Source organism: Rhinatrema bivittatum, chromosome 8 (assembly GCF_901001135.1).
Source record: "Rhinatrema bivittatum chromosome 8, aRhiBiv1.1, whole genome shotgun sequence".
Taxonomy (NCBI): domain Eukaryota; kingdom Metazoa; phylum Chordata; class Amphibia; order Gymnophiona; family Rhinatrematidae; genus Rhinatrema; species Rhinatrema bivittatum.
This window is the reverse complement of record NC_042622.1, coordinates 140,468,631-140,488,696: the sequence shown is the minus strand read 5'-3', so window position 1 is coordinate 140,488,696 and position 20,066 is coordinate 140,468,631. Positions and strand designations below refer to the sequence as shown.

At 44.8% G+C, this 20,066-nt stretch overlaps 1 protein-coding gene across 9 annotated transcripts in view; it reads left to right on the top strand.

Annotated features, from left to right (window-relative positions):
• Positions 1-20,066, top strand: part of PNPLA7 (patatin like phospholipase domain containing 7) — a 668,718-nt gene that overhangs the window by 144,656 nt on the left and 503,996 nt on the right. For 8 of the 9 annotated variants that reach the window (XR_003858427.1, XM_029614471.1, XM_029614468.1 and 5 more), the window contains one exon: positions 12,086-12,157. The exons of the other annotated variant lie outside the window; for it this stretch is intronic. Coding sequence is in view for 7 of the 8 variants with exons in the window: in XM_029614471.1 (XP_029470331.1) it covers positions 12,086-12,157 (72 nt within the window). In the remaining variant the exon portion in view is untranslated. The remainder of the gene's footprint in view (positions 1-12,085; positions 12,158-20,066) is intronic. 9 annotated transcript variants of the gene reach the window in all.

The window sequence follows — 20,066 nt, the reverse complement described above, 5'->3', positions numbered from 1 at the left end:
TGAGCTCCTTCAGTGCCCTGGGATGTAGCTTATCTGGTCCTGTGGCTTTGTCCACTTTGTTTCACTAGTTCACTAGTTCATCCAAACACACTCTTCCATATGTATCCCACTTCCATCTGTACCCTTATCAACTTGCAATGGTCCTTCCTAAAGGTCTTCTTTAGTGAATACCAAAATGAAATGATAAGGGGAATGGAACAGCTCCCCTATGAGGAAAGACTAAAGAGGTTAGGACTTTTCAGCTTGGAGAAGAGACGGCTGAGGGGGGGATATGATAGAGATGTTTAAAATAATGAGAGGTCTAGAACGGGTAGATGTGAATCAGTTATTTACTCTTTCGGATAGTAGAAAGACTAGGGGGCACTCCATGAAGTTAGCATGGGGCACATTTAAAACTAATCGGAGAAAGTTCTTTTTTACTCAACGCACAATTAAACTCTGGAATTTGTTGCCAGAGGATATGGTTAGTGCAGTTAGTATAGCTGTGTTTAAAAAAGGATTGGATAAGTTCTTGGAGGAGAAGTCCATTACCTGCTATTAAGTTCACTTAGAGAATAGCCACTGCTATTACTAGCAACGGTAACATGGAATAGACTTAGTTTTTGGGTACTTACCAGGTTCTTATGGCCTGGATTGGCCACTGTTGGAAACAGGATGCTGGGCTTGATGGATCCTTGGTCTGACCCAGTATGGCATTTTCTTATGTTCTTAATGTTTTAGCTTTTTTTCATCTTTGGCACACAGTGATCTTTGTCTCCTTTCAGTCTTACAATACTACCTCTGGTCTTCCTCCTTTTTCTGATATATTTGAAAAATGTTTGTCACCTCGTGTTACCTCTTTGGCAATCCTTTCTTCCACTCAAACTTTTGGCATCCTGATTTTTCCTGTCTCTTTCAGCTTCACAAGATATTTGTTATGAAATTGAGGTGTTTGGTGGATTCTCAGGGGCAACAGTGATGGTATCTCCCGTAGGGAACTGTAGCACCGGGCTAGACTCAGATGCACGAACACAGAGATATATCTTTATTATACAGCTTGGATGGTTCACCAGAGGTGGCAGTAGAGAGTGGATTAGATAGCAACAGTCTGTGATCCTCTGCGTAGGAGACCCGTCCCACAATGGTGGTGTAAGGCCCTGATGCAGATATCCAATGAGGCACTGTAGGAGAGACAGACTGGCAGAGGTTATAATATACTCCTTTATAGCTGAGTAGATGGAGTTCCCAATGAGCAGTAGAGAAAGGATAGGTATCAACAGTCTGTGGTTCCCGGCAAAGGAGACCCGTTCCACAATGGTGGTGAAGGGCCCGATGCAGATAGACAGCGAGGAGCTGTAGACAGACTGGGAGAAGTAGTACTCACTCTCGATAGCTGTTAGGTAGTGATCCATCAGGTAGAAGAATATGTAGCAGGCACTAGGATAGACACACAGGCCCTCGAGGAGCGAGTACCTGTAAATAGGATAGGCACCTGGAAATAAGCAAAGGGCCTCCAAGGAGTGGATACCCAGGTTAGTAGACCCTGAAGGGTGAAGGTAGCTTCCAGCAGGCAGTAGAAGTGGCAGAGCAGCTTCAGACCGGAGCAAATCCAATCTGTTGCTAACTTGGCGAGAGTCAGCAAATGGGCAACCTTAAGAAGGAGGAAGCAGTGACGTCACTCGAGGGGGACGCCTCCGAGGTTCGCGCCAACACTGCTACAAGATGTGAGGTGTGCGCGCGCCGTAGGAGGCCTCAGGTCAACATGGCGGGACGCCGCGCCAGAGTCGCTCCGGGGAATCCGGAGGGTGTGGCAAGGAGACGCCACAGATGCCATTCTCCTGAGGCTGGTGGAGAAGGCTGAAATAGAGGTGAGGCATGTCGGACGAAGCCATCTGAGACTGGACGCAACAATATTCTTCCTTGGGTGCCTCTTTTTATGTTCCTTTGTATTTTTTGAACTCTGACATTTTTGTGTGTTATTTTTTCAGCCGCCTCTTTAGAAAACCATATCTGTTTTCTTTTCCTCTTACTTTACTTACTTTACTTACATAAAGATTTATCGCCTTTATTATAATTCTTTAATTTAGCCACTGTTGTTCCACTTTTCCCATCTCCTTCCAGCCTTCTAGTTCCTCCTCAAGTTATTTGCTCATTTTTTCAAAATCGGTATTTCTGAAATCCATGACTTTGATTTTCATATGACTTCTCTCCATCTTAGCTGCTATATCAAACTATACTGTCTGATGAGCACTGGCGCTCAGATTGCCACCTACCCGACATTAGAGATACTATTTTCATTTGTGAGCAGCAGATCCAGTACCGCTCCTCCTGTCATGGCTTCTGTCACTATTTGTCTAAGCAGAGCCCCTTGAAAGGCATCCACAATCTTTCTACTCCTTAAAGATTCAACAGTAGGAATACATCTTGCATATTAAGGGAGAAATGCTGCCTATTGGAGAGATTCTTTTCCATCTTTTGAATGTCTTCAGCCAAATCTCTGTGCAGTTCTTTTCTCCGATTCTGAAGCCTGTAGATCGCATCTCTTTTGTCTTTAAAAAAAAAAAAACCAAAACCAAAACCCCCCACTGTGCTTCCTACTTACACCAACTCTCCTTACATATTCTCCCAACTTCTTATTAATATATATTATAAAACATATACAAAATTATTTGATTAAAATTGACAAGACTCCTTACACTTATGATCACAAATATACTTTCACAGATGTGTATCATAAATAGTGCACCCAAAAGACATGATTATAAAACATGTTAATAATCCCATAGCCCAATACAAATATGCTATACATCCATATACTTTGTATAGAATACTAAAACCTAATATTAATCCTACCCATACTGCCAAACAGAACACACTGCACTCACACCTCACTTACCATTCATATCACTACACCTCCGTACATTATGTTTTACCCTTAAAACATTTATTTATTTATTTATTTATTTATTTATTTAAGAGCTTTTATATACTGATGTTCATGTACTGGTACATATCACGTCTGTTTACATAGAACCAAAGTTGGAAATTACATCGAACATTATATCGAACAAGAGGGTACAAATAACAGGTCTAACATCGTGAGAACTTATAGATAACGCTGAGAACTTATAGATAAAGCTGAGGACAACTTATAATTTAAAATTATTACAAATAAATAAATAACAATCAAAAAGTCGGAATTACAACTGGCTTAATAAGCATGGGTGCAGATTGAAGTAAAGTAGAGCTAAACAGGAGAATTAAGGGCTACGGTGTCAGACTTCTAGCGTGATGGGGTATGAAATGAGAGAATCAAAACATATATCTTTTATATTCACATATTATCCACATATATTATAATCCCTGCAAATCCTTATCCCTCATTCAATGTCCTTCGTTACTGCTGTATCCTGCTGCTGTATTCTCAATGTTCTGTATCTAACTTCACTATAATGCTTCCGACGGGGATCCTTATTTCACCCAATAAGAGCTTCTTCAGGGGATACAACTCCAAAATCGACTCCAATATATAATTATCCACTGGTATCTTCCTCTGCATACAACTTCTAATAAGGCTCAAGACTTCACCGAATGTCGTGTGAACTAGAAGGGGATATCCAAATATTCCCATACACTCCTCTTCGGCAACCATTCTACAAATCTACAGCATGAAAGACACAAATCTATGTAAATCTAACTACTCTAAACTGTAACATAAATTACTGATTAAATAAATTTATCATAAAACATACCATGTTTCCTACCACGTCTGTTATTAAACAACCGGTTACCTTATTATATCATAAAGGTGCATCTACAAATTTAAAAATAAGATACATTATTTATGCATACCATTGATGCACTAAACTATCCTCACATCCCAACAAAACCTACTCACATTCAAAATTGTTCATTATCCAAACCTCCTACGCACACCGCTCCAATAATTATCACTTCCAGTATGGCCTCCATCAACATTACTGTTTGGCAACGTGACGCATACACGCCTTACCACCCACATTATATACAACACGCCAACCAATCCCCACACTTCAGCCACACCCCTTCCCTTATTGCTCCAATAGTAACATGTACTTTCAAGACTGTCTTACTATAGCAGGATATAATTTTACAACCTCTCTCAATCTCCTAACAAAAAGTTACGCAGGCACATTCATCAAAATTCCATGATTATACAAGTATTTCACACAGCTGGTCTTAATAAACCAAATAATGTTCCCCAATCAACCAATACCAATATTATCTAAAATGTATTTTAACCCTCAGTACATCTTCATAAAATATCACAATAATTCAATAGAATGCCTCCCATTCTACCGTGGTATTCAAACCATTGGGATGATATGTTCTCCGTGTGTGTGTGTAGGTATATATATATATCTCTGCTCCAATTGCCATAATGCTTTAATCCCATTACCCCATTGCACTCCGAAATTTGCTGAATAACAAACGGATCGATTCAGTAAAGTCCACGGGAGAGCGGGCGAACAGGCCACTCGCCTGTGCGCGCGATTCAGTATTTAAATGAGACCTGGCAGTAGAAACAGGCAAAAGGAGGCGCTAGGGACACTAGCGCGTCCCTAGCACCTCCTTTTGGCCCGGAGCGGCAGCTGTCAGCGGATTTGACAGCTGACGCTCAATTTTGCCAGCGTCTGCTCTCGAGCCCGCTGACAGCCACGGACTCGGAAACCGGACGCCGGCAAAATTGAGTGTCCGGTTTTCGACCCAACAGCTGCGGGCCGACTTCAAAATTTTTTTTTCTTTTTTCTTCTTTTTTTTTTTTTTTACTTTTTTTACCCTTCGGGACCTCCGACTTAATATCGCCATGATATTAAGTCGGAGGGTGCACAGAAAAGCAGTTTTTACTGCTTTTCTGTGCACTTTCCCGGTGCCCGAAGAAATTAGCACCTACCTTTGGGTAGGCGCTAATTTCTGAAAGCAAAATGTGTGGCTTGGCTGCACATTTTGTTTTCTGAATCGCGCGGGAATACCTAATAGGGCCACCAACATGCATTTGCATGTTGAGGGCACTATTATGTTCGGCGGGTTGGGCGCGCATTTTCGGCCCCTTACTGAATTAAGGGGTAAGGGAAAATGCACGTCCAATGGTGGGTTAACAGTGCGCGCGCCGTCGGAGCAAACTGTACTATATCGGCCTGAAAATACTTTAAGTCCTCAACCTGATGAGCACATTTAAGCCAATGGGCTACAAGAGGAGCTCCCTCCTTCCCTAATCTGATCCGACTCTTATGCTCAATGATTCTAGTTCTAATCTGGCTGTGGTATAACCAATATAAACAAGATCAAATGGGCACAAGATTGCATACACCACTCCTGCCGACCAACATGAAAAATGTCCTCTGATAATGAAGGGATATTTCATTAGGAGAGTACTAAAAGATTTAATGATGAGTATTCTCACATACTGAACATCCACCACAACTATACTGACCCCATTCATTTTTCATACCCTGAGTAAAATTAGACCGAGTCAATAACTATCTTAAATTTCTGCCTTTTTTCATGGCGAAAATTGGTCTTTCTAAAAAAAAACCGGGGCAAGACCTCAAAATTGGCCAATATTTTAAGATGATCTGCTTGATCTTGCCAGACTTGTAAGACAAAGGGATGCTACAAACAATCGTATTCACCTGACTACGGGGGACAGATAATAAATTATTTATTTATTTATTTATTTATTTATTTAAGGTTTTTATATACCGGCAATCATGAGCACATATCTTGCTGGTTTACATGAAACGGGGGTGCATTAATAAACATCAAACTCAAAACTGTGGTGACCGAAGGAGATAGTTACAATTAACAAGGGTCGCAGAACTTGGAGAAGAAGGAAGAGAAAGGAAAGAATAAATGGTTGGTAAATTATCCCTGTTGTCATATAGTGCTCTTTTGTATGCTCGTTTAGTGCATATAACAGGATAACCAAGTTCAACAAATTTGTTCATGAGATCCTTAGCATTCTTCTTATAGTCATAAATAGAAGTACAGATTCATCTATACCTCAGAAACTGGCTGATTGGGATACTTTCTTTCAACTTACGGGGGTTAAAACTATCAAAGTGTAAAGTAGAATTCTTGTCTGTAGGTTTAATATATATTGAGGTAACCAATTTATGCTGCTGTTTGCTAACCAAAACATCCAAATACGGTAGCTGAATATCACTGGATTGAGCTGTGAATGACAGGTTAGGATCAAACGAGTTCATCAAGGTGATGAATATCATAAGATCCTGATCATCCCCAGTCCACAACCAGAACAAATCATCAATAAATCTCTTCCAAAGAGGTATAAATTCAAATAAGGAAGACACATATATGTATCATTCTTCAAAAACTGCTACGTATAGCCATGCACTATTTGATACACATCTGTGAAAGTAAATTTGTGATCATAAGTGTAATGAGTCTTGTCAATTTTAGTTAAAGAATTTTGTATATGTTTTATAAATTATATTAATAAGAATTTGGGAGAATATGCAAGGATAGTTAATTATTTCCTCTGTTTGTATGTTACATCTGTAGTAGATTCAGAGGTTTTGCATTTATACTATATAAGGTACACACACTGGGTAACTCGAACTATTTTCTCTATATGATCTCACATCACACAAAATAAGAGAAAAGTGTACAATTTTATTACCATAATTTCAATGTTTCAAGAATGTGTCCATAGAATATAAAAACATATTCACACTCACACTCTCACTCATTCCTTCATTAAAAGTATTGGGAAAATACACAATGAAGCCAGCATATACAATTACAAAACATATATATGATGTTATTCAATACAACATATACCCAATTCCCTGTGGAAGTATCCACTTACACTCTATTTAAATAGTTAAATACATTTGTATATTCCTTAAAGCTGGTCTCTCTTGCGTAGTCCCTTTCTTTAAGCATCTTCGTGTTTGAACTTGATTGCGTACACGTGGTCTGACCCCAACAAGTGGCCCTTGTTTCACATGCGTTTGCTTCCTAAGGGGGACTGCAACCACTGAGAGAACCAAATGTAAAACGTCAACCCCAACCCTCAGGACACACTCACTATATATGTTTATCAACCATGTGTTTACCTGAAAATTATTTTATACTCAAATTGTTCACCAGACAACACCGATATTCTTTCTTATTGCTTATGACGAGATTATCCGGTCACATGCACACAACATTTCCAAAGACGGATCCTTTTTACAAATACAGCGCAGAGTCTATAAAACACGAAAATTCACAATTTAAACATTAGACAATATGGTATATAACTGAGACTACATCCCCAGAACTTTTTTCAACTCGACCCTTACCTTTTATTTAGCGCAACACAAAACGAGCCGATCACAGCTTCTCTTCTCACACCGACTTGTAGCTATGCCATGAACTTGCTGCGTTGATTAAAACAGCCCTGAAAACCTTTTTAAATGGGAACCGTAGGGCCCCCGCCCTTCTATGCCTAATCTCAAGTTACTACGTACCACTTAGTAAAATGCTACGTCATGACATCATCACAACATTAACGTAATACTATGCCCTCCACCATAATGACTCGCTTACCAGTAAGCCTCTATTAAAGAGACTTAGCGCGAGACAAACTCTTCTCATACCGACTTATAACACCACCATAAACTTACTGCATTAGTTGAAACAGCCCCGAGAACCTTTTAAAAAGGAGACCATAAGGCCCCCACCCTTCTATGCCGGATCGCAAGTAACTACATACCACATGGTAAAACACTACGTCGTGACATCATCAAAATCTAAACGTAATGCAACACCCTCCACCATAATAACTCGCTTACCATTCAGCCCCTATGAAAAAGACATATGTTTTTTAGCCCTCATATTCATCCAATTAATTTGTGGAAAACCATAAACATGCCATTATGACCTAACCACCCTCACATGCTTTTTCACATTTGGCTACAAAAACCACATTCAAAGAGCCACAGCTTGACATAGAATATTCACAACTTAACTTTGTAACTCCCAAGCTGGAATCTCCCTCACTCGCTTTTAAACGGATAAACCCACCTTACCATCCACCAGGACCTTAAAAGGAAACCAAAAACAGTCCTATCAATACTTATATTCACTAAATTGCCCAGATGTCAATCCATTTATCTAACCCAAAAATTAATGGACCAATTTTAATAATACCAAGTCGGTGTGAGAAGAGAAGTGAAGCTGTGATCGGCTATGATCGGCTCGTTTTGTGTTGCGCTAAATAAAAGGTAAGGGTCGAGTTGAAAAAGGTTCTGGGGATGTAGTCTGTTATATACCATATTGTCTAATGTTTAAATTGTGAATTTTCGTGTTTTATATACTCTGCGCTGTATTTGTAAAAAGGATCCGTCTTTGGAAATGTTGTGTGCATGTGACCGGATAATCTCGTCATAAGCAATAAGAAAGAATATCGGTGTTGTCTGGTGAACAATTTGAGTATAAAATAATTTTCAGGTAAACACATGGTTGATAAACATATATAGTGAGTGTGTCCTGAGGGTTGGGGTTGACGTTTTACATTTGGTTTTCTCAGTGGTTGCAGTCCCCCTGAGGAAGCAAACGCATGTGAAACAAGGGCCGCTTGTTGGGGTCAGACCACGTGTACGCAATCAAGTTCAAACATGGAGATGCTTAAAGAAAGGGACTACGCTTTAAGGAACTATACAAATGTATTAAACTATTTAAATAGAGTGTAAGTGGATACTTCCACAAGGAATTGGGTATATGTTGTATTGAATAACATCATATATATGTTTTGTAATTGTATATGCTGGCTTCATTGTGTATTGTGTATTTTCCCAATACTTTTAATAAAGGAATGAGTGAGAGTGTGAGTGTGAATATGTTTTTATGTTCTATGGACACATTCTTGAAACATTGAAATTATGGTAATAAAATTGTGCATTTATACTATATACACCACACTCTCTGCATTTCATTTGCTAATATATTGTTTTTAACATAAAGAGCTACTCTTTTTTGCCCTCTCTAATTTTCCTCGACAAGTTATAGCCCAGGATGGCCATATCTCATTGATGAGACTCATGCAACCATATCTCTGTAATAGCAACAATATGTAAGTCTGCTTCCACCATCATAGCCTCTAAATCTGGAACTTTGTTGCTCATACTGAGCATTTAAGCACACAATTTTCAGCTTTTTTCCCCCCTCTGCTTGCTGCTCTTACCAGACACCTTTTCTGTGCTTTTACTTAAAGTGGACTAATTGTATTCTTTTTCTCCATCCACCTCCTGTATTTCTATGTGTTGGGATGACATTTCAATTCCATTGACCTCACTCTGCTACTCCTGTCCTTTAGTTTAAATGCCTGATGAGTTTCTCACTTGGGATCCTTTTTCCTGCTACAGACAGATGCAGACCATTTTTGTTGAATAGACTTTAATTATTCCATATGCTGCCCCATCCCCCCAATGTATCCAAATCCTTCTCCTTTACACCAGGTTTTGAGCCACGTATTGGAGTTGTCTTTGTGACCTGGCCTTTCTCTTCCTTTTCTATGAAGAGGTAACACATCTGAAAAGGCAATAAACAGCTGTGTGCCTAAGCTGCTTCCCCAGATTTTGGAAACCTCTCTTCTTGGATGCTGTTTCTAGCAATGTTGTTGGTCCCTAGATAATAACATTTTTTAATTTCCTTTCTTCCTTAATGGTATTGGAAATTTGATTTTACTATTTTGTTTCCCTCAAACTGAGTCCCTAAGTTAGTGCCTCTGATTTCATTTCATTTATTGTTCTTAATAACCCACTTGTTAAGCATATTATCCAAGTGGTGGTATAATTCCACATACATACATAAAAACCAGCATGAAATTAAATTAATTGATAGTCTTCCCAGCAGAAGGAGCTTTGTTAGTGTTTTGCTAGCATTTTATGGTTTCTGTTGGACTTTGTTAAACTTATCTCCCAGCCGAGAGGGCATTCTGCCTCGATTTCTGATGGCTTTATGCAGTTTATTCATATCTTGAGTGACTCTCTTTTCAGATACTTCAGCTTCCATTTTTTGGACCATCCTCGTTTTCCAGTGCAGAAAAGGTGTTTTGTATGGGTATCATTTGGGAGGGGGGATATCTCCTGGTCACGGGTTTTACCATTCTATAGCCTACTGTAATCCATTTATCAGGGGTTTCCTAATTCTCTGTGGGAGTGGGAGCAGATATTCTGGATGTGAAATAGTTTGGAGAGATTTATTTAAACCTAGACAATTCTTCTTTCAGTTAAGTCAACTTTTTCTTTTTCATTGCAGACAGCTCATGGCAAATAGGGCAAGCCTTGACTTCCAGATGGTCTGCCTTATGACCAAAGTACCGATGTTATACAGAATAGCAGCCATTTGTTGATTTGTTTTACTACAGAACACCTGTATTGTGATAAGGCATTTTTAAATATCTTGTTTACCACTCAATTTTTATTACCGTTGTACATATGCTCCAAGGCTACATAAGAAAAACATGGTGAGGGGTGGGTGGGAGGGCTTTTATGTGTCAGGGCACTTGAAACCCAAAACTAACATTCTTAAATGTTATTGAAAAGGTTTTTTTCAGAAGAGTGCAAGGATGCCTAAAATTAACTAAACTTTTGTTTGCCCTAAAAATAGATTCTATACAGAAAGCAGCCCCCCTCCTTGTTTTCCAATTTAAACTGAGAGATATGCACAATTTTTCTAGACACCCAATTAATAGATGAAGCGCAAAGCAGCCCAAATTAGCAAAATCTCTAACCCCTTTTTTCAGATTAGTAAAGAGAGGCAAGACAGAATTAAATCTGCAACTTTAGTGCAAATAAAATAGCTACCAGATCATCTGGGTATCAGAGATATAGAAAAGACAAATGCAAGCAGTATAATTGGCTGACTGTAAAACCCTGTCTCCTCTCCTCTGTAATACTTATATTACTATACTGCACCTATCACTGCATGCCTGCACTATAGATGGTACACCATTGCATGTACACACTAATTGTCCAATGACTTGCTCAGTCACAGGGTATGAAACCTATAAAGCAGCCTTGTCACATGAGTATGTACTACAAGCAGACAGGTAAAATCAGTCAGGCATACCCTTACAGCCATATCAGCCACTGAAATTGCAAACCAAATATTTTTTGCTTCCCTGCTATACAGCACATTCCCATATCTGCCCCCTCCTTTGACTACTGTACCCTTCCAGGCCTGCCTGCAGCCATTAAGGCTTCTGTTCTTCTAGATGGGACAGTGGATGAAGTCCAGGAGGCAGTACGCTACAGTGTTCTTAGACCAGGAAGACACTGCTGACCTTTCCATTATCACTGTGACAACTAAACCAATAATCAAACCAGCTATTCAATATATAGTTAAAATGTATAAACATTTCATCTTTATAACACTATAGCTGGTTATTATTATTTATTATTATTATTTGAGATTTTTATATACCGACATTCATCAATGATATCATATCGGTTCACATTGTAACACAAAACGGCACCTGGAGTAGCGCTTTACATCGAACAGAGGTAGCAGAGGTAACTTTACATCGAACAATAGTAGCGTGTTAACAAGAAAATAATAACTTTACATATAATAAAAGTAACATGTTAACAAGAAAATAATTTAGGGGGGGAAATATGGGGAATTGTATTAAATGTTATAAACAAGATTTGCAAGTATATACAATATGTACAGAAATAGGAGAAAACTTAAAATGTAAATTTAGGCAGAATATGAGATGGGAAGGGGTGATCACAGACTATCAGTAAATAAGTACACATTGGACCCTGTATCTTGTTCATAGCAAATGTGTTAGAATCCACTGATCCCTCCTCCCCTCTCCCTCCCTCAGGATAGGACATGAGCATCAGACAACAAGATCTTTGAGCCTGGCTGTGTATTGCTTATATTGAAATAAGCAATATAGAGCTTAAGAGCCAGCATTTTATGAGTGCAGTGCCTTCCTAATCAAAGGACTCATTATGCAGTAGAATTAAATGCTCATGCACATTTTGTTTTGAATGTTGTTCTGCTTCTGGGATTATATTACCTTTATTACTCTATTTTTGAATGTCAGATGGTGCAAAGAACTCATCTGCAGAGAGCGCTGGGAAAGGAAGAGTTTGCTCTTGCTCAGTAGAAAGTACTGGTAAGCAGATTATCCATTCATTATTAGAGGGGAAGGACAATATACCGATTCTATGAAAAAATTATTTTGTAGCACTATTCATGTATATATGTATAGTTCCTCCTCCTCCTCCTCCTTCCAGTTCAGTCAGACTACCTGAGCTACAGTGCTATGAGCCTTCAATCCCACCTTCCTGATTTGTCAGTTTTTTTTCTCCTCCTGTTTCTCTCGCATCATCTAGCCCAGCCGTTGCAGTGGCAGTCCTCTGCTTGATGCATGGGCCATGGTTCCATTGGCTGTGATGGATTAGTACACCCTACACAGTGCATGGACTGGAAAGGGATAAAACTTTGCTCTCTTGTCAGCTTAAGCTCTAGGGATAACTAGCTGGATTTTAGCTCAGGTGGAACTGCAGGAGCTGATTAGGCTGAAAGGATGCTGCTGCCAAAGCAGGGCTTGAAATGTGGAGCTCTAAAACCTGTTTGTAGACTGGAGGTTGAAAAGCTGGCTGAGACACTAAATGCTAGGACCGTGGCATTCAGTGTCCCAAGTCAGTGGTCCTTCTGAATCCCTGCTGCATTGTACTCACTAATGAAGCCTTACAGAGTTGCACCAGTGGGTTATCTTTCTGGGAGAAAAATCCCACCTGTGAGGAGGAGGAGTTCTTTTGCAAAGCAGAAGATGTTTGTAACCGTTCACGCTCTCCAGTTCCCTGTACGTACCAGGATCAGTCCAGGACACCTGGGTTGTGACTCCGCACCAGTAGATGGAGACAGACTAAAACTTGTGGGCGGAGCATATATGCCCCTGTGCCAGTCACAGCCCCTCAGTCTTACTCTGTCTCCAGTAGGTGGTGCAGGTCCGGTCACAGCCCTGTCGGGCCTGATTCTGGTTCTTAGTCAGGTTCGCTTTTTGGGGTTTTGTTTTTGTTTTGTCTATTAGACCTTGGTTTTTTACTGTAAATTGGGGTTTTTGTTTAATTTGGTTACTTTAGTCCCGGTTGCCCTACCTCCCTGGGGAGTTGTGAGGTCCTGAGGGGACTACCCTCCCCAGGTTGAGGCCGCTGCTAGGGTTGAGGACCCGGCTGGGCTAGTAGCAGCGTCAGGGGTGACACCGGGGAGCCCGGTTCACTCACCCCTGCAGGACATAGGGCTTTTCAGCACCTGGGACAGCGTTTTTTCTTATTTAAAAAAAAAAAAAAAAAAAGTGTTTTTACTTTTGTTTTCAGTCGGCTCTCCGTTCCTTGGCGTTGCGCTCCGTTCCGCTCGAGGGGGGGCGTCTTCGGCAGGGGGGAGGTCGCCGATTTTCGCCGCGTTGAATTTTTGTTTTTATTCAGCGTCCCTCAGTGCTTTTCGGCGCGTCTTTGGTTTCCCGCGGTTTTTTGCAATGCCGCGCGGCTCGCAGTGCAGGGCCTGCGACTCGGCGCGCGCGCGTCTCTCCCGGGACGGCCTTTGCTCGGCCTGCGTCTCGGGAGACGAGGGATCGTCGGCGGCTCCTCGGGGGGCCCGTTCCCGGGTCGCGCGATCGCCGTCGCAAGGGGGGGGGGCCCCTGATAGGCCTCTTGACCCGTTCCCGGTCAGCGCGGGAGTGGCGGCCATTTTGTCTACCGGCCGGATAGTTTCGCGGGAAACGGTGGGGGCCTCGGTTTTACCTCCTACGCTTTCCCTGCAGCGGGGTGCGGCGGTGGAGGTCCCTTCAGAGGGGCCCCAGTCCCGGGGGCATTCGGAAAGCGACGCAACTGATTCGGGCGAGTTTTCTGAAGATTTGGCGCTTTTGCTGCGCAAAGTTCTCCATTATAAGCGCAGCAAGCGCAGACGGGGGGACGCCTCGCGTTCAAGGGTCCACCGGTCCCCGCAGAAGATGGCAAGGAGGGTGGCGAAGACCACCCAGAGCGCGGCCCGGGGCAAACTGCTTCCCCGAGGGGTGCCGCAGGACTCGGATTCCGAAGATACCTCCGGGGCGGACACAGTGGCCTCCGAGGAGCCCCTGCCGGGGGCCGGGACGGCAGCAGCAGATGGCTCGGCGCAGCCCAGTACAGGTAAAGGAGCGCAGGCCGTCGACGGGGATGACCCCAAGGTGGTGCGTCTGTTCCGCAGAGAGGAACTGTCGCCACTCATTCCGGCCATTCTCCAGGAGCTGGGGATTGAGGCTCCTCCGGTAGTGGTCCGCCAGGAGGCAAATATGGATCCTGTTCTGCTTGGGCTCACAGGGCCGGCGGTCATTTTTCATTTTTTCATCCACGGATATCCTCTTCAAGGAATGGGATACTCCGGAGTTAGGTCTGAAGGTCAGCAAGGCCATGGACAAACTTTACCCTTTGCCGGAGGACGCGCTAGAGCTCCTCCGACTCCCAAAGGTGGATTCGGCAGTGTCAGCTGTCATGAAGAGGTCCACCATCCCGGTCACGGGAGCGACAGTCCTCCGGGATATTCAAGACCGTAAGTTGGAGGTTCAACTCAAAAGAATTTTGAGGTTTCTGCCCTAGGGGTGCGTGCTGCCAGTTGCACAAATTTTGCTATGCGTGCTAGTCTGCGCTGGGCTCAAGTCCTGCAGGCGAATGCGGGTCTCTCTTCAGAGGAGGCTTCCCAAGCAGACAGATTGGAGGCGGCCATTGCCTATGGCGCTGATGCACTCCATGATCTTTTGCGCACCTCAGCTAGGTCCATGGTGGCAGCGGTGTCGGCACGTCGTCTCCTTTGGCTGCGCAATTGGGCAGCGGATGGCTCTTCCAAGGCTCACCTCGGGGCTTTGCCTTTTAAGGGGACATTGCTGTTCAGCAAGGAGTTGGACGATTTGATGGTTTCCCTGGGGGAGAACCGAGCGTTTAAGCTGCCGGAGGATAGGACCCGGTCGAGATCTTCCTTTTCAGGCAGAGCCCGGTTCAGGGCACCCAGGAAGTCTAGGCCGCAAAGATCCTCTGGAACCTCGTATAGGCCGTCTTCCTCTCGGAACACCCAGTGGCAGCAGTCCTTTTGGGGCAAACGTTTTGGCCGGCAAGGAGGGGCCCCGTCGGGTGCGGGGTCCAAGCCTTCGCAATGAAGTTCGGCCGGCCCATCCCTCGTCGCGTCCTCGGCACGCTGTTCCAAACGTGGGGGCGTGTCTATCCTTATTCCTCGAGGAATGGGCCAGCGTGACGTCGGATCAATGGGTCCTCGACGTGATAAAACATGGCTACGAGTTAGATTTTGCTCGCATCCCAACAGACAAATTCCTGGTCTCACCCTGCAAGGATCCCAAGAAGAAGGCGGCGGTGCTAGATACCATCCAAAGACTAGAAAGACTGGGAGCTATCTCGCCGGTTCCGGCCGCTCAGTACGGCAAGGGCCGGTACTCCATTTACTTCATAGTCCCCAAGAAAGACGGCACTTTCCGCCCAATTCTGGATCTAAAAGGAGTCAACAGATGCCTTCGAGTCCCTCACTTCAAAATGGAGACCATTCGGTCAGTGATCGCGTCAGTGCGTCCCGGCGAATTCCTGGCGTCCCTAGATCTCACAGAAGCATACCTTCATGTGGGAATTCAAGCAGCGTTTTCAGCGGTTTCTGAGGTTTGGCATTCTGGGCAGGCACTTCCAGTTCCGGGCGCTTCCGTTCGGCCTGGCGACAGCGCCTCGGACATTCACGAAAGTGATGGTGGTCGTGGCGGCGCAGTTGCGGCGGGAAGGCCTGCTGGTTCACCCTTACCTCGACGATTGGCTGATCCGGGCGAAGTCTCAAAGTCTGTGTTGGCAGGCGGTGGCCAGGGTGTTACAGCTCATGCAGTCCCTGGGCTGGGTGGTCAACTTCAACAAGAGTCATCTCGAACCCTCTCAGTCCTTGGAATATCTTGGAGCCCTGTTTGACACGAAGCGAGGCAGTGTGATTCTCTCGCAGGAACGGATATGCAAACTGCAGTCTCAGGTGCTACGTCTTTTGTCGCTACACCGGCCACGAGTCTGCGATTACCTGACGGTTCTGGGGTCTATGGCATCCACGCTGGCGTTAGTCCCTTGGGCGTTCGCTCATCTATGGCCGCTGCAGTCCTCATTGCTTTCCCGCTGGAAACCGGTTTCCGAGGATTTCTATCTACCTCTACCTCTCGAGGGGCAGGCGCGATCCAGCCTGAGCTGGAAGTCGGTTCAGGGTCTGTGGTCAGAGTCGCAGACCCGGTGGTCTATCAACCGGCTGGAGACCAGAGCGGTCCGTCTGGCGCTGCAAGTTTTTCTACTCCTCGTGCGCGGACAGGCGGTCCGGGTATTGTCGGACAACGCTACCACCGTGGCTTACATCAATCGCCAGGGAGGGACAAGAAGTCCTCTAGTGGCGGAGGAGGCGCGGCTCTTGATGCTCTGGGCAGAACGGCATCTCAGCCATCTCGCGGCTTCCCACATAGTGGGAGTCGACAACGTCCAGGCGGATTTTCTCAGTCGTCACCGCTTGGATCCCGGAGAGTGGGAGTTGGAGGACGAGGCGTTTCTCTTCATTCGCCGGATTTGGGGAACGCCCCACATGGATCTGATGGCCACCTGGCATGACGTGAAGGCTCCGCGATTTTACAGTCGACGTTGCGAAAGGGGAGCAGAAGGAGTCGACGCATTGGTGCTTCCCTGGCCGGTGGATGTACTTCTGTATGTGTTCCCACCGTGGCCCATGATCGGAAAGATCCTACGGCGCATAGAATTGCATCCATCCAATGTGATCATGGTGGCGCCGGAGTGGCCACGCCGTCCGTGGTTTGCGGACCTGGTCCAGCTGTCGGTGGCCGCACCCCTTCGTCTACAGGAATTCCCGGGGCTCCTTCGACAGGGCCCCGTCTGTTTGGAGGATGCGGCTCACTTTTGTCTCGCGGCATGGCTTTTGAGAGGTATCGGTTGAAGAGAAAAGGCTACTCGGATGCGGTCGTTGCTACGTTGCTGAGATCCAGAAAACAGTCTACGTCCCTAGCTTATGTTCGGGTCTGGGTAGTTTTTGAGGAATGGTGCATGGAGCGGGGCCTAGACCCCACTTCCGCTTCTATTCCCGATATTCTGGCTTTTCTCCAGGCGGGGCTCGCCAAAGGTTTAGTGTGTAATTCCCTTCGGGTTCAAGTGGCGGCGCTTGGCTGTTTGCGTGGTAAGGTCCGGGGGGTCTCTCTGGCTCTCCACCCGGATATCTCCCGCTTTCTTAGGGGGGCTAAGCACCTCCGTCCTCCGTTGCGGCCCCTTTGCCCGTCTTGGAACCTCAACTGGGTACTCTCAGCCTTATGCTCAGTGCCGTTTGAGCCCCTGAAACGTTCTATGCTCAAGGATCTCACCTTGAAGACCGTATTCCTAGTGGCGATTGCATCGGCCCGTCGTGTCTCAGAATTACAGGCGTTGTCCTGTAGGGAGACCTTCTTGCGCATCTCCGATTCGGGGGTCTCCTTGCGGACGGTTCCCTCCTTCCTTCCTAAGGTCGTGTCGTCGTTCCATTTACATCAGTCAATTGAACTTCCCGCTTTCTCGGTTGCGGAGTCTTCGGACCCGAAAACAAAAGTCTTGAGAAAACTAGATGTGCGGAGGTCCCTGCTTCGCTATCTGGAGGTTACTAATCCGTTTCCGGTGACGGATCATCTGTTTGTGTTAACTTCGGGTCCAAAGAAAGGTGCTGCGGCGTCCCGCATGACAATTGCCCGTTGGCTCAAGGAAGCCATTGGTTCTGCGTACATTCTGCGCGGAAAATCGCCGCCGGTGGGTCTTCGGGCTCATTCGACACGGTCTCACGCTGCGTCTTGGGCGGAATCTTCTCAGGTGTCGCCTCAAGAGATTTGCAGGGCGGCTACCTGGAAGTCGTTGCATACCTTCTTTAAACATTACCGGTTGGATGTTCAGGCTACTGAAGCTGGGGGTTTTGGAGAGAGGGTACTCCGAGCGGGACTCTCTGCTTCCCACCCTCGGTAAGTTAGCTCTGGTACATCCCAGGTGTCCTGGACTGATCCTGGTACGTACAGGGAAAGGAAAATTAGTTTCTTACCTGATAATTTTCGTTCCTGTAGTACCAAGGATCAGTCCAGGATCCCGCCCGCAGTGTTGCGCTATAGTAACGAAGAGTCCGCTCATTATTTTTTTTCAGTACGCTGATCCTTGTTTATTCGCTCTCCCGGTTGGGGAGTCTGGTTCCTGTAGGGGTGTTGGTTTTCTTTTCCCTACCAAGTTGTATGGTTAGCTATGGTTGCCTTTTGGCTTTTGTCTACTTTGACATTACGTATGACTGAGGGGCTGTGACTGGCACAGGGGCATATATGCTCCGCCCACAAGTTTTAGTCTGTCTCCATCTACTGGTGCGGAGTCACAACCCAGGTGTCCTGGACTGATCCTTGGTACTACAGGAACGAAAATTATCAGGTAAGAAACTAATTTTCCTTTAGAGGTGGAAGCAAAGGCTTGTCATGCCCTTACTTCTTAGATAAGACTGAAGAGCAAAAACTTGTCCTTGACTGTTTCTTCTTACATATGCCTGGAGGAAAGGACTTGCATAAACTCGAGTTGTGGTGACTGTAAAGGAGGGATTCGTGCTCAGCAGCAAGCGTTTGCTTAGCTCCCTGCACTCTGAAGGGGAGAAGTACTCTGAAATTGCCACTTGAAAGAAGTGCACAGTATAACTCAGAAAGCTTTGAAGCACTCACTGTATCCAGTGTTTGCCAACCCTCTTAAACTGGCGCAAGCGTGTCTTAAGTCAGCCAGTAGGTGTTGCTCTTATATGATTATTAGGGATGTACGAAGCCTCAACCTTGGCCCGCCGCGGGAAATCTCATATTTCCCGCAGTTCGGGCCTTTAAAATTCGGGGAGACCCAAATTTCTGTTTAGTGCACACTAACAATTTTTCGTTAGTACGCACTAAACCCGAAAGAAACTTTTCACGAAATTTCGGGCTCCCTGATCCAGGACAAATTAGGCAATTTCATTGAAATTGCCTAATTCGTCCTGGACGAATGCACATCACTAATGATTATTGAATGATCTTCCTTTAGTTAAGAGTTTGTGAGCACTGCCTCTGTAATATCCCCAGCTCCTTCTAGTTCCAGGAATCCTAACCTATGGGCCGATGCAGTAAAGTGCGCTCATGCTGAGCGCACCTTTAGCCCCAGTTTGGCTGTGCGTTTTCGACGCGCTATTTTTACCCCTTATACAGTAAGAGGTAATAGCGTGTCAAAAACGCGCGGCCAACCCCCCTGAAACTATTAGTGCCCGCAACGTGCAAATGCATGTTGATGGGCCTATTAGTTATTCCTGCGCGATACAGAAAGTAAATTGTGCAGCCAAGCCGCACATTTTACTTTCAGAAATTGCCTGCCCAAAGGCAGAAGTTAATTTCGGCCGGCACCGGGAAAGTGTACAGAAAAGCAGAAAAAACTGCTTTTCTGTACACCCTCCGACTTAATATCATAGCGATATTAAGACGGAGGAACCAAAAATTAAAAAAAACCATTTAAAATCTGCCCGCGGGTTTGAAGACGGACGCTCAATTTTGCCGAACCCGTGGCTGTCAGCGGGTTCAACAACCAATGCCGGTAAAATTAAGTGTCGGCTGTCAAACCTGCTGACAGCCGCCACTTCTGTCAAAAAGGAGGCACTAGGGACGTGCTAGTGTCCCTAGCGCCTCCTTTTATGTGGGCCCTCATTTACATAAATTTATTTACTGGATCGCCCGCTCTCCTGCGAAGTTTTCTGTATCGGCCCACTAGTCTGCTACACAGTAATATTGATGTTGAGCTCTGGAGCTAGCCACCAAAATCCTATTTTGACTGGTCAAGTGTTCTAATAGCTATATTCCTCTTCGTTCAGTCAGACCAGTCCATACAAATGGGTTATGTATGCCAACCAGCAGATGGAGACTGAGATCAACAGGCTCACTGATGTCACTGTTATATATGCTTGTGCTGCCACCAGCCTTTCAGTATTTTCTGGGTCTAGCAAATGGTGGAAGTGCATAC